Genomic DNA, 15,044 nt, shown 5'->3' with positions numbered 1-15,044 from the left:
TCTAGGTTTTCATACTCTTGTTAGCAAAAGTGGAAAAAAATTAAACTAATAGAAATAGTTTAAATTAATTTTTGGCGTATATACCCGTCAATGGCAGTGAATGAGTTAATTATAACAACACTTAATATTGAGGCATTTACTTGCTAATGCACGCACACATTGAGTTCCTCCACATCTTGACACTGTTCACAAGCATGTTACGTTCCCCTTCATCTGACCATTAGCATGGATTTTTAACATAGAAAGGCCAAAACATGCCTTGTGAAGATTAAACTGCACTAAAAAAAATAACTAGCAGAGGTTGCTAGAATAGAAGTCAACTTAAGATTTTTAACAGATGTGCTGCTTTTAATATTATGACATGAACGACGGCGATATATTGTGGCACTTTTAATATCGCGATATCACGATATTGTCATTATCGGTACATCCCTAGTATCCATCATAACACGATGTACTAAAAAGTCACCAGGTCCCATGACCAACACTAAACAGGAAGTCAGCCATTTTGGTTTGAAGCAGCAATTTCGTCATCAGTTACATACAGTATATCTGGTGAAGTATTTTCATGGATTGATTTTGTTCCAACAGATACATTTAGATCAGCTAGAACATTTGACAATATTGGCAAAATACTACGATAATATGGCATTTCAAGTTACTCGGCGATTTCCACACCAAATACGAATTTTGAATTATATGTCATGTAATTACGATTTTAGTTTTTAGCTAACAATTTAGGTAGTATTACTGGGGCATTTGGGGTCTCTAGTAACCAAATATGGTAACATGTCCTATTCTTCTTATAGACTCCATTTGTCTTCTGGGATACGTGTATGTTTTATGAGAATAGTAATACCGGTTGACACACACACAAAAAGTAGTTGTGCACTTGTAGAAAAGTCTAACAAGTGTTGTTAGTTATGTAGCAGGGTCTTGTGAGGGCAAGGGACCCCGCTGAGCGGCAGAGCATGAGAGTGGGGGCCCGGGGGGTGCTGAAATGGGGGCCCGAGGCTAAGGATGTCCGAGCAGAGGAATCCCAACTATCTGCCAGAGAAACAGACTTTTCCGGGCTGCCCAAATGTGGGAATATGTGGAGCTGGAAACTGTGCGGGACGGTGGGGAACGTCAATAATAATACAATTATTTAAAAAACACACCCTTGAGCTACAAGCTTGTTTTTTTAAACTCGAAAAAACAACAGAGATGTTCAAAAAGGATTCTCAGAGCAACATACGATGATATGAACATGATATGGGTTCAGGGTGTTTTTCAGTCCCATGTTCACTAAAGATCAGCCAATCAGAAAACTTGAAATATATTTATAAAACAGTGACTACGTCGGCGATGATCTTTTTGGGAAAACTTCTGATTGACTGATTAAGAATAGGGTGCCAATACTTTTGAATGGGTTTCTGGGGAAAAACGGCAAATAAAAAGATTGAATACGAACCTGTGGTGGGTGGCCTGCCAAAAATCGATTTCTTCTACATTAAATGTTCACATGATTAACTCATTCACTGCCATTGACATAAAAAATTCTATATTAATACTAATTTTATTCGTTTCACATTTTTTCCACTTTTGTTAACAAGAGTATTTTTATTGTACATTTAGAACATATCAAATTTGTGATTAATCATGAGTTAACTATTGAAGTCATGCAATTAATTACAATTAAAAAATGTAATCGTCTGACACCCTTAATTTTTTTTTATAAGGGGTGTCAGCCGAATTTTTTATTGTAATTACAACACTAGTTAACTGACGATTAATCACAAATTTTATATCTGTTCTAAACATACAATACATTTTTTTCATACTCTTGTTAAGAAAAGTGGAGATTTTTTTTTAAAACTAATAGAAATAGTTCAAATGAATTTTTGACGTCTATAGCCGTCAATGGCAGTGAATGAGTCAAGCATGATGCTTTAAATAGACTGTTTTAAAAGATGCAGATGGGGTCTTGAAATTTTTGTAAAAGGCTACTTTATGTTCGACAACTTTAAACACAAGATGTTTTTTTTTTCTTTTTTAAAGAACTTCCTCAGTGCTGGTGATTGACAGCTCGCTGTCGTCTGCCACGGCCTGACTGTGTTTTTGTCTCGCTGACACAGATCGGGATTCTGTTGCGCGCCTGCGGGCATGTTGTCTGGCACTCTTCAAACGGAGCACCAAATCTAAATAAATAAAACCGTCTCCGACCTCATATGAGCTCACTGAGGTGGGGAGTAAGCAGGTCGGTTGGGGGGGGGGGGGGGGGTTGGGGGGGGGGATCTCAACCTCATCATTTAGACATTAAAAAACACAAAATCACAGGACAAAAATGAAAATGGATTTCCTTTCGTCAATGAAAGTCACTCAATTTGTAGTGAGGTTTTGGATAAAAAATTACAATTAAAAAGTGACTATTTTTAGGACAAAGGAAAAATAGAAGAACTAATTCCGGAAAGCTTCAATTTTGGTTTAGGTCATAAATGTTGCTTTGTAACTTGAGATACAATTACACATTGTTTTGCCTACAATAATGAGAATGTTACAACGCAGGTGATTATGCTATGAATTAAGGATGGGAATCTTTAACGGTCCCACCATTGGATTCAATTCAAAATGATTTGACTGACAATGATTTCTGCTTCAATTTATAGCTGTGCAAAGAATCGTCACGATCTACTCCAGTCTGACTCGCTAATGCTAATTAGTGCACTACTCGCGGCACTTTTATCACTCAAAAGAACGTCTATTCACACAAAACGCTTCAGGAATGTATACAGGGAAGCATCTTAACATAACTCACCGGCATATGCTCTTCCTACGCTGCAAAAAAATCAACAACTTTTTCCTTCTACTCTCCAATGTGGCTACAACTTAACAGTGTATCAGAACGCACGGAACCACACTGCCCCTAAGTGGCCAAATCAGGTACAACACGAAGAGCGCTCCCAATAAAGGCACACACACACAAGGGCAAGACAGTATAAAATAATTTAAGAAAAATCGATTTTGGTGGCGCCCACCTGTTCGCCATTCACCATGAACCAGGAAGTAGCCCGCTCGCTAACAAACTAATTACAAATAGATGGTAAATAAACAAATATCTTTTTTCCCAGGAGGTCCGCACTTTCCTGAGTGACAACCTACTTAGCATAATATTGTTAAACCAACACATCTAAGACTTTCGCACACTCCTGTATATCATCCACATCCTCCCTCTTACCATATTTCACAGCGCAAGGACTTTCCCTCCAGAAAGCCGACTCTTAAGGTGGAAGCTAAATTTATCGGGATCAGTGTTATCTTCTGCGGTGATGAGATTCCAAACGCTTGTCACTGTTTTCGCTGGCTCTGGATGAAAGACAGACGAGTGGAAATACAAAGTGTAAATTCCACTTTTAGGCAACGGAGGAGGTCACTTCGAGTTCATGGCAAGGGGGGGGGGGGGAAAGCTAGCCTTTCAGTTTTCCACATTTTAAAGGGGTCATATTATGGAAAATCGACTTTGTGATTGTTTGTACAGCGAACCCTTGCTAGCAAAAATTTACGAATAACGGACGCCTAATGTAAAAGTATTAAAAACTGCCTAATGTTTACATTTAAGCCATAAACATTGACAAACTTTACAAAAAAATTATAATCAACTGTTAAGTTGACTATTTAACTAATAAAAACAATAATAATAAGAAGAAACTAATCTACTAAATGGGTGCACCCAGGATTTCAGGAATGTTGAAAGCCACTATAGCTACAGAACCTAAAAAGCTTCTTTTTTTTTTTTTTTTACTTCTTAAATACAGCAGACCCACTTTTACACCTGTTGCCAACAGCGCATATTATCCGTTAGCAGGACTGAACACGCAATTTAACACCTACCTTTTTGGGATATACGGTCTATGAAATTTGCCGTCACTGAGTAGCCGCTCACTTCATCACAACGCCCTAGCTCCATCCCAGTTGTCATGGTAACAAAAGCTGTTCTTGGCATTTGCATGAGACTGAAGCCCCCCCCCCCCCCCCCCCCCCCAAAAAAAATGTTGTTTCAACCACGATGTTACAATTAAGGTTAAGTGTTCTGTAATTCTTTAATCCTCTGTTGATTTTTGACGGAAAAAATGTCAGAGAGGATTTATTGAGACACCAGGGAACTGTTTTAAATGGTGGAAAACATTGCATAAGACGTCCCCTTTAGAACACTGAGGGGTCGGAATCCTTGAGCAAAGTCGTACCGCTTGCGTTTGGCTCCTCCAGTTAGCTCTTAGAGACAAAAATCCATAACGCAATTATCTTTAAGCCAAGCATTAATGGCTTTTTTGGCAGGAAGTTCAAGTTGACTTGAGCTTGTTTTGAACCTGCTGCCATTACTGAATGGTTGTGAATCCATTTTTGGGTCACGCCCATAGAAGCGCTCTGTGCATATTTACGATAGAAACTCAGAGAAAACTTGAAAATGCAATTTTTGTCGAAATTGTGCTTCGGTGGTGAAGAGATGACAAAGAACTAAAATGGCATAGAATTAAGTGAAATGTAGAATGTGAGGATTGTAAAAACTATAGTACTAATGAGAAAAATCAGTGCAATCAATAGGGATTTTTTTTACACCTTGTGTCTGTCTGTTCAAATGCTAACACGCTAGCAGTCGGTAAAATATAGCAAAAGTAGTAACCTGAAGGTAACTGAATGAATTGAACATTTTGAAGTTGGAATGGTTTAAATCAGTTGAGAAATATAGAACAAGGAGATAAATGTGCTGGGATGTAAATGGGAATTTTTGTGTAAGATTCTGTCATTATTATTGTGTAAAAATATTTTTTTGGTGAAAAATAATTCCCAAGTGGTAATGGCTTTAAACGGATGATATTTGTGGAAGCGTTAGGTGCAACATTTCTGAATTGTCTTGGAAAATGTGGGCTACTGAAAAAAGTGGTAATTTGGGCAATGTGATAGCTTAGTAGATATGCTGAATATGCTAAACATGAGGAAGCGGGAACGGTTTGAATAACAAACAAAAAAAAGTAGAGAAATACGGAAGGATGATTGAAATTTGGAAATGGCTGTTCAGCATTCACACAATACTCTGCTTTTTCCTCAAGCTCGACGGGGGTCCGTGCACGGTGGCACGAGTACAGCACTAATACTGGAAAGGATGAGAGAACGAAGGAATGTTGAGGTTATTCGAGAGACTGGAATAAAGACGCAGAATATCGGTAGCGGCGAGCGGTGGACTTCCAGTTGGGATGTCGCCCGATACTTCATTGATCCCAAAGGGAAATTTCAGGAATGCCGCTTTGACAAATCACCCTGGGCCCGGTTGTTAAAAACTCGGTTATATCTTTAACCACTGGTTAAGTAGAGTTAACCGACGGTTAACTTGAACTTGTTGTTCAAAACTCTGTTAACTTTAACCGGCTGTAAACTTGCCGTTAAAGTTAACACACCTAGGGACCGCCGCTAACTTTTTAACAGTGTAGCTAATGCTGCCTTCATGATGCCCGTGAGCAGGAAAAAAAAAAAAAGTATATCGAGGGCTTGACTTTGACATTGCCGGTTATTCTGATGAAGAGTTACGCACATGCTACCACTTCGCAGTTATACAATGCCAAGTTTCATGCTGAGGCAAAAGAGAAAGAATAAAAATGTGTTTTTTAAGACGAGTTCTAAAAATGGAGAAAAGGGGGCTTGCCCAACATTTAGTGGGAGGTTGCCTGCAATGTTTCTTGTTTGCTTTCACGTCAATAATCAAACAGACAACAACACTATGAATAGCGACTAATTACTTCAGTTAAATTCATTTGAATTGAAATTAAATATAATAATAATTATATATATTTTTTTTTAATTTAAAACAGTAATTATAAATATTTGTAATAATAATAATAATATAGAGATGGAAAAGTACACACATATTAGAACTATGTAAATACAAAAACAAGGAAAATAATTTTAAACTATTCTATCAAAATATTTTAAGAACATTTTTTTTTAAACAACATGGTAGACAAAAAAAACATGAGAAACAAAATAAGACAAAAACATGCACTATTCTATACTACAAAAATATTGCACAAAATATTCACTGAAAATACACACACTAGAAAAAAATTATTATAATGAATAAATAAAAATAATAATAAAAATAAATAATTTCACAAAAACACCTAAATTGCTTCAACCATCGATTGAATAACATTTTCTTCGTCAGCAGAAAACTTCCTGCTTCTTTTTATTCTGCGAGTGCCAGGGGTCGTTTGGATAGTGTCCATTTCTTTCGCCGACCCGGAAGTAAACAAAAAAAGGAATTGTGGGATATATCGGTGCTAACCAGCGACGTAAACGGCACGGTTTACTTTGACGGTGCCGTTAACAAATAGCGTGACTAACCATGTTTTGAACAATGCATATTTAACGGCCAGTTAGTTAACGGCGGATTAAGAATTTAACCGGCGGTTAGGGATTAAACAGTGGTTAAAATAACCGAGAATTGAACAACCGGGCCCTAATGGGCCGCAGGTGATTTTTCACTGCGTGTCCAATGTTTTCAACACCATCTTCTCACCTCCAGCTGCTCTCCCGCTGGAGAGGATTCCCAGTGAGGTGTACCTCATCTAGGGAACAGCATCCTTCCAGGCTGTGGCACACGTTCTGCACATCTACGAGACAATTATTGCTTATTCGGCGGGAGGAATGGACCAAGGGAATGACTGGCAAGTTAAAGCTTATTTACCTGACAAACAGTTGAAACGCAGGTCCAGATTAGTTAGTGATACGGCAACAGACATGTCAGGCAGTTGTGTGAGCCTTGAACACACATAGGAACACACTTTCATAATACCACAGATAGATAAGCTAGACAACGCGGACACTTTATTAGGTACACAATCTAATGAGACAAAATGCAAAAACTTTTTGTTTACAAAGAGCTATTCATTCAACGTTTATTATAGTGCTTGAAGTTTGCTGTGTACTGCTTCACACTGAGAAATGTTCCTAATATTTTGGTTACCTTATTTGACCCCGTGAGAGGGTCCGAAAATTAGAAACAGCTCTCAGTGTGAATGCGGGGCTCTTTTACAATAAAAAACTGTATTTGTATAAAAATTCAACGATTTTTCAAGTACCGGGTACTTAAAACAGGCATTGCTAAGCTTTTCAACACATAATGCACACATATATTGCACACATGTAAACACATATCTACTGCATACATAAGCAATACATATACAGTATACATATCAAATTTGATTTAGATTTATAAAGATAAGTGGAAGGTTATTCATCACAAAATTTGATGGATTTTTTATTTCATGTTAGCAATAGAAAAAACACAGTAGAACTCCACTATAATTTATTTAAAATAAAAAATACATTTTGAATTACTAACATGTGCGTAATAAATGCGAAACCATCTGTTGGTAGACTTGTTGATTTTTAGGTGGATTAAAAAAAAACATACAATACGAAAAAAAATACTCAAGCATTTCTTAAAAGATAATTAAAACACTATTATATTTGTATTGGCAAAAAAAATGTGTAAGTGAATATGTTATTCTCCTTCACGGTGTAGATTACCTGTTACGCGCCAGCGTGAGCGTGTGCAAGTGTGGCAGCCACGAGGCAGTGAGAAGGCGGCTCAGGGAAGCCAGGCTGTTGTCGTCCATGTGCAGCTCCCCGAGGAGGACATGGTCGTGCAGAGCGGGCGGCTGGAGTGGAGGAAACACAGCCCAGTTGTCACTTAACGACAGGCTCGCGCGGGGGGTTACAACAACGTTAGCTTGCTGCTGCTAAGTGGGGTCCATCCATCAATGTCAGACGGCCCAACCGGACAGAAAAGCACCGTTTCATCAAGTAATTAGACTACTGATATGTTCTTGTGTTTGTCTTGTTAATTGCTTGAAATGACACTTTTGGCCAATTATTGCTTTAACATTTTTATATATACTCAATTTATACTTTTTTTCAATGGGTACATCATTGTAAAATGACATCATAAACAGTGACCTGACTTCATTCTCCATACAAAGTCTCATTATTAAAAAAAAAATTATAATAATATATATATATATATATATATATATATATATATATATACACTAAATGTTTATTTTAACTAATTTATTTTTAAATGACAACATAAAAAAAAATAGTTCTACTTTTTTTTTAATTTACCACAGAAAATTGTGGTGACTTTTCCCAATTTTAGTTACGTAAATGTGTGCCACAGACATATAACTTTGTGATTTTTTTATTATTATTATTGTAAAACGTAAGCTTAATTCTAGTTTACAGTATATTCAAATTCTACTTTGACAATTGTAAAAAAAAAATTAAATTATTTATTTATTTCATATGAATGATTTTCTCAATTATATTTATTTAGATTTAAAAATAGACATTATTTTTTATTTTTCACAATATTTTATATTTATTATAATTGTGATAAAAGAGATTGAAAAAGCAGGTGAAATACAAATGATAGCTCAAGATAATGGCGAATACCTCAGTGAGGCTGTTGGAGGTCAGGTCCAGCGTGCGAAGCACAACGTTGCTCTCCAGACCCTCCACGCCAGCCAGGTGATTGTGGGAGCAGACGAGGTGCAGCAGGGTACAGACGTCTCTCAGGCCTTTTGTGCTAACAAGCTGGTTGTGGTCCAGATACAAGCGCTGGAGTCTCCTCAAAGAGCCAAGACCAGCTAGAAGATAGGAAAGTCATCGATGGTGACATAGTTATCATCTCAGTAGCGAAAATGGGGTGGAATTTTTCTGCATGCTTTGAATTGGAGCAGGTAGCGCCATCTGTTGCACAAAATGTCTTTAACCTTCTAAAATGTGTTGAATTATTTATGGATATCTTTCTGATGGTGCTGATATTGATAAGCTTCGCTTCTTTTTGTCCCTTCTCAAACTTGCATTTTATCATATTGTGCTTTTTGCTTTCTTTTGTTGTTTTTTTTTTTATTGCTGTGATTGTTTGAGACAAACAAAAATCAAATCAAAATGTAAAATTAAATATTGACAGCCAGTAGTATTTGTTTAAATGAAAATAAATGTGGGATTTAATTTTTAATTACATTTTCAATGGGAGATTTTTTGTCCTCCAGCCCCCTTTGGGTCTAATAATATTGATAAAATATTTCCTGAAATGTGATCAGCATAAATTATTGCATAGATTTTGCGAGTTATGAAAAATGCTGTACTTTTACGGGTTAAAATCCAGAAAAACAAACAGGCTTTGTAGTGTTATTACTCAAGAAGTCAGTGAGTTTAAAGTTAGGTCATCAATCTTGCAATGGTGAGCAAACTAGTGGCATACTTATCGTAATAGTGCCCCCTTGTGAATAATTGTAGACATTGCTCCCCAAAAGCTGTTCCCAAAAAAGTAATCGAGTTAAAACATTATCAAAATGTGACAAAATAAAAAATAAAAAAACATTAACTTTTGTTAATATTGCACACACCCTGTACACTTCATTAGGTACAGTATGCCTCCACAATCCTGCAATTTGTATCAAAGACTGCATTTGTAAAGATACAAATGCTCAGCTTTTTACAATTCAATTGGCTCGGTATGGAATAAATACAATTGCCATTTGCTTGTTGGTGATAAGTTTGAAGCATGCAAATAGTTAGGTTTGTGGAGTGAAGAAAAAAGGGCCAAAGGTAGACTCGTTGAAATGTGGGTTTTAATCTGAATAAAAGAGCAATGGACTGAATTGTAACAAGCAAAAAAAACTGTTTACCAACGCGTGTGATGGAGTTGTGTGAAAGTTCTAGAACATCCAGGTTCTCTGCACCACTTAGGCCGTGAATGGACGTCATCTGGTTATGGCTCATCTTGAGAACTCTCAGGCCACTCATATTCTCACAGTCCATCATTGAGATGTGGTTTTCCTGCTCCGAAAAAAAATTTAAACAAAAAATAAAACGGAGATCGTCTCCTTGACAAAATGGACGCCATTTAAGATGGCCAACCAAGTGCTCACCTGCACGTCGACATAGCAAAGTTCCGCTAACCGGCTGATTCCTTCCAAGACTTTCAGCCCACATCTTCTCAGTGTGAGAGACTGAAGTCGTGCGCACTGAGCCAGAGTGGACAAACTGCAGCCGGGCAAGTCCTCCAGAACTAAGACGGTTACCTGGAAGACACAGAATGGTGTCATCAGCTCACTATTTCATACTACTTTTTTTTAAGTATCCTTGAGAGATTTATACTTTTTTTTCAATGGGTAAAAGGGGGTTTTAATAAAAGTTTTTTGTTTTTACTACAGTATGGAGGACCAAAACTGCCAAAATTCTAAATAAATAAATGACCGAATAAATAAATGACTAGAAGTGAAAATAAAAATGGATACAAAAAATATATAATTCGGAAATTAAATTAAGAATATATATATATAAACGGAAATAAAAGCAAAATATGTATATACATAAATAAATACATTTGTATTAAATTGTTTTATTATATTTTTAGATTAGTTTTTATTTTCACTTTTAGCCATTTATTTAGTAATTTATTTATTTTTAATTTTGGAAGTTTTGGTCCATACTGCCAGGACGAAATGTGATTCAAATGAGGGGGCGGTCCTAAGCGTGTCTTGAGTTGGACTCCGCCGTTGCAAACTGCCTTTCATTGGTCGAGTGAGCGGCTCAGCGAACAAGGAAGTCTCGCCGGCTTGCATCGGAGAACTCCAGCCATGGACGACTATCTTGTCCACCGTCACCACAACTTGCGACTTGAGTTGCTCGACAACAAGTCGAGGTGACAGTGGACCAGATAGTCGTGCATTGCTGGACTCCATTCAAGTCGGCGAGACTTCCTTGTTCGCCCCAATGAACGACGGAGTCCAACCCACGCTTAGGCCCGCCCCCTCATTTAAATAAAAGTTTGTCCTGGCAGTATGGACCAAAACTGCCAAAATTAAAATAAATGACTAAATAAATAAATAAATTACTAAAAGTGAACATAAAAACATATATAAAAAATGTATAATTCAAAAATTAAATACAAATGTATTTATTTATGTTTATTTCCATGTATATTTATTTTTGGGGATTTAATTTTCGAAATATATTTTTTTTAGATCCATTTTTATTTTTAGTCATTTATTTATTTTGAATTTTGGCCGTTTTGGTCCTCCGTATTCAAGTGCTTGTCTTGGTGACTTCAATGGCATACCTCCTGCAGGGAGCGCCTGCCTGCAGCCCGTAGCAGCGTTTCGGGACAAAGCGGAGGAAGGTTGCTGTCTTGGCCGGAGCTCCTGGACTTTCTCCTGGACCCGACAGAACTTTGCCGCCTGCACCCGTTCTGCATTTGCGACCAGAGGATGCGTACTTTCATCCAAGAAAGCCACTTCTGACCCATGAGCTGGGAAAGACAGGTTTGGCATGAGGGGTTCTGGTGATTGTTCTTGTGGACGTTCTCATGGATGTTCTGCTGAAAGTTCTCAGGGTTATACTGATGACGGTTCTGAGGTATGTTCTTCTTATCGATGTTCTCATGAATGTTCTCTCGGATGTTTTGATTGATGTTCCCATAAAAGTTTAGTTGGAGGTTGTCACTGATGTTCTGTTGGATGTTGGCTTCAATGTTCTCCTGGACGTTCTCCTGAACGTTCTCCTGAACGTTCTCCTGGACGTTCTCCTGGATACTCTTGCCCGTTTCAGTTCTGGAGATTCTTCTGGCATGCCTTTTGTTTTGGTTTTTCCTCAAAGGTTCTTCATTCTCTTCATTCTTCTCTGTCCTTTCGTCCCTCTTTTGCGTGTTAATTCTCACCTCTTGCTCCAACCTTTGCTCCTCCCTCTTCTCCTCCTCCTGTACCTGCTCCTCTTGGCCCGTCTTGTTCATCACCTGCGACTCCTTTATCCTCAACTCTTTCAACGTCCTCGTGCCTCTGTAAACACTCTTCCTCCATTTCCTTTGTAACTCGCTACTTTTCTCTCCTTCCTGATTCTTCTTCCTCTTTTCGACTTCCTCAGTCCACGGCTCTTCCTCTCCCCCCCTCCTTCGGTCCTCTTCTACATTGGTCCCCGTCATGTCGTCTTCCAACCCGGTTTCCTCCTCCTCTTTTCCCCTCATTCGCCCTTCCCCAATTTCCGTGCTCCTTATTTCCGCTTCGTCCCTCTTCATCCTCGCACCTTCATCCTCAGTCTTCCTTTTCTTTTCTTCATTCCGAGTGAACGCCATCTTTTTCATCCCTTCTTCAGCTTCCTCCATCTTGTTGCTCTCCTCTTCCTCCTTTATTCTCCTCCCCTCTCTCTTTTTCTCTCCTTCCTGCTCCGGTTGTTTTTTCGCTTCCACTGTCACCCTCTTTTCCACTTCATCTTTCTTTACAGATTCTTGTTCCCTCGTTTCCTCTTGCTCAGTTGCCTTCCCACTCTCCTCTTCATCCACCGTTCTCCTCTTTTCCTCCTCCTGTAGTCGACTGCTCACTTCCTTTTTGCTCCTCTCGTTCTTTCTCATCACTTCTTCTGTTTGCATCACTCCTGCGTTCTTTTTCCTCCTTCCCCCTTCCTCCTGGTTTATTTCCCATTCCTCCTCCTTCCTTTTTTCCACTTCCCCTATCTTGCTTCTCCAGACTTCCTCTTCCTCCCCTTTTCCCTTCTTTTCTTTTTGCTTCCTCATCATTTCGTTCTCTTCCTTCCGTTTTCCATCTGCTTCATTCCGCCTCTTGTCTTCCTCCTTGTTCGTCACCATTTCTCCTTGCATTTGTTTGTGCCGCTCCTCTTCTTCCTTCCTCTTCATCCTTTCCTCTTCCTCAGTCTGTTTCCTCAAAGTTTCGACGTTCTCCATATTCACTCTCTTTTTGTCTTCTTCCTCTATCTGCTTCATTTTCTTGTCCTCTTCCTCCTTGCTCCGAGTCATTTCCATTTCCTCTTTCAGTTGATTTTCTGTTTCTTTCCTCCTTTTGTCATCATCCTCTTTCTTCCTCCTCTCATCCTCTGCCTCTATTTGCTTCCTGTCTGCCTTTTTCCTCTTCTCGTCCTCGTCCTCCTTCAGTTTCCTCTCGACCCTTTTCCGCCTCTCTTCGTCTTGCCTCTTTCTCGTCTTTTCTTCTTCCTCATCTTCTTCTTTCTGTCGTTGTGCCATACTCCTCTGTTCCTCTTCTCTCTTTTTCACCTCTTCCTCCACTCGTCTCTTCATGTCATGGAGTAGCTCCTGTTGGACCGATATATTATTAATACATTTTTGGAGAAAATTTCATACCCAAATAGTTGACATCATGCTTTCAAATATTCACTTCTTAGATATTCTCAACGGGACCAACCTGTTGAAGCCGGAACTCCCGCTCAAGCTCTTCCTGTGCCTTTAACTCTATCATATCAGCCTCCTGCTGACGTAGCTGCAAAACAAAACCACAAGATATTGCTCCCGGTTTTACCTCAAAGACTTTCTCAAACTCACCTTTTCCGCCTCCATCATCCTCTGCAGCTCCTCCTCAAAGTCTAGTTCCACTTGTCTCCTACTCTCCATGTCCAGCTGGAGTTCACTCACACCCGCGTCTAAAAAGGGATGTTAAGTAAATGAGACACAAAGCTAGTCCTGTGGCGCCGCCTTGCGACCGTTGACAGTCCTGCAGCATTGTACCTTGCCTGTCGTAGGGCACAGCGGAAAACTCCTGTTCATCTGCGTGACTGCCAGAGGAGGCGCTGTTGTCTTCATTTTGTTCATCAAATGTGTCTGCCTGCAGAGCAAACACATTTTGTTCAACTATTTATGCCAGCGACGTACAGTATATTGACAAGCAGAATAATTAAATATCCGTGCATCCGCTTTGCAGGCCAAATTTCACACTAAGTACATTTGTGAGTGAAGTGAGATGAAATGATTATTATTTCAGTTTATTTCACAATACTTGTTATGACTATTTTGTGGTGTGCTGTCAGAATTTTTCTTATGTCAAATATGTACCTTAGCTCAATGAAGGTTTGGAAATAACAGATCAGATATGTGTACATAAACTGTAGATTTAGTAGTCTAAGCCATGAGTAACACTATGAGGTGTAATATTATGTTTACATAAGTTACAAGTAGAGGTAAACTGAAACTTGTCAATTTAAGCAAACATGCAATGAAAGAACGTTACCGTCTCATTTATAGTATCCTTGTCTACCATAGCAACATTTTCTTGCGTTGTCCGTTCATTGCATTGCGCTGCAGTCAGATCTGGGAACACACGTATAGTCATTTGTTGTCAAGCAAGATAAAGAAGGTCAGAAATTGATTGTGGTTTGATTTTTTTCTTTGTCAATGTACATGTGTCAGTTAAATGAAGTTGATTTCGTACATTCAAGGTCCTCCAAGATGAGCTTCTCACAAGCTGCCGCTCGCCTTCTGGAGGCCTCAAAGTAGCTGAGCAGCGATGCCGGGATCTCGTTGAAGGCCTGAATTCACAAAATGCACGTTGATTACTCTAATAGCCTCAAGATATAGTGTGTTGTTTTGGTGACCTTACTAAGAGACACAAGAGTTTCAAAATAGGCTATTAAATTGTTTTTTTCATCATTCCACCCTTTCAAATATCTTTCTTCCTTCCATCCTCTTTTTTACTTCCCTCATCATTCTTTCCATCATACATCCTTGTTTCCTTCCGTCCTTCCTTCTTTATTTGCCCCATTTCTTCCTTCTATACATTCTTCTTCATGCAAATAAGTTGATTTCAAAAGTGTATACTCCTGTACCTGCTTTTAGATCACTTTGACCTTCAACCTTTCATTTGCCTTTATGCTAGCACCCACAGCCAGTTACCATAAAAGCTTCTCAATGAAACTTCTCAATTAAACAAATAAACGTGCTTCAAAAGACTTTACCACCAACCTCCTCTTCATACTCTTCAGTGGCGCCTTCCTCCTCCGCGTCAGAGAGAAGCACCTCCGACATGTTGAGACGCAGATTATCGACTTCTGTTCACATGATTTAGCTGCCAAAAATAGCTTAAAAGTTGTGCCATAACCGGCAAGGCTGTACTTAATTGTCACATTTGTTGTCTCGTCACGTAAAATGGCATTTGGCGCGAAATTTTACCTTCGTTAACAAACGTTTACTTCCACGTCCA

General features: G+C 38.7%; 1 protein-coding gene across 5 annotated transcripts in view; it reads right to left on the bottom strand.

Moving 5' to 3' along the window:
* Positions 1 to 15,044, bottom strand: part of lrriq1 (leucine-rich repeats and IQ motif containing 1) — a 38,579-nt gene extending 23,535 nt beyond the window's left edge. For all 5 annotated transcript variants that reach the window (XM_086074437.1, XM_086074438.1, XM_086074440.1 and 2 more), the window contains exons 1-13: positions 14,807 to 15,044; positions 14,277 to 14,373; positions 14,076 to 14,155; positions 13,577 to 13,673; positions 13,394 to 13,491; positions 13,257 to 13,331; positions 11,168 to 13,147; positions 9,975 to 10,127; positions 9,732 to 9,882; positions 8,491 to 8,684; positions 7,564 to 7,694; positions 6,719 to 6,792; positions 6,551 to 6,644 (exon numbers count right to left, since the gene is read on the bottom strand). In XM_086074437.1, the coding sequence (XP_085930563.1) occupies positions 6,551 to 6,644; positions 6,719 to 6,792; positions 7,564 to 7,694; positions 8,491 to 8,684; positions 9,732 to 9,882; positions 9,975 to 10,127; positions 11,168 to 13,147; positions 13,257 to 13,331; positions 13,394 to 13,491; positions 13,577 to 13,673; positions 14,076 to 14,155; positions 14,277 to 14,373; positions 14,807 to 14,869 (3,287 nt within the window). In that variant the 5' untranslated portion in view covers positions 14,870 to 15,044. The remainder of the gene's footprint in view (positions 1 to 6,550; positions 6,645 to 6,718; positions 6,793 to 7,563; positions 7,695 to 8,490; positions 8,685 to 9,731; positions 9,883 to 9,974; positions 10,128 to 11,167; positions 13,148 to 13,256; positions 13,332 to 13,393; positions 13,492 to 13,576; positions 13,674 to 14,075; positions 14,156 to 14,276; positions 14,374 to 14,806) is intronic.

The sequence above is a fragment of the Leptonotus elevatus genome, chromosome 4 (genome assembly GCF_054856555.1).
Source record: "Leptonotus elevatus isolate MCC_2025b chromosome 4, RoL_Lele_1.0, whole genome shotgun sequence".
In the NCBI taxonomy this organism is placed as follows: Eukaryota; Metazoa; Chordata; class Actinopteri; order Syngnathiformes; family Syngnathidae; genus Leptonotus; species Leptonotus elevatus.
This window is presented reverse-complemented; position numbering and strand designations above follow the sequence as displayed.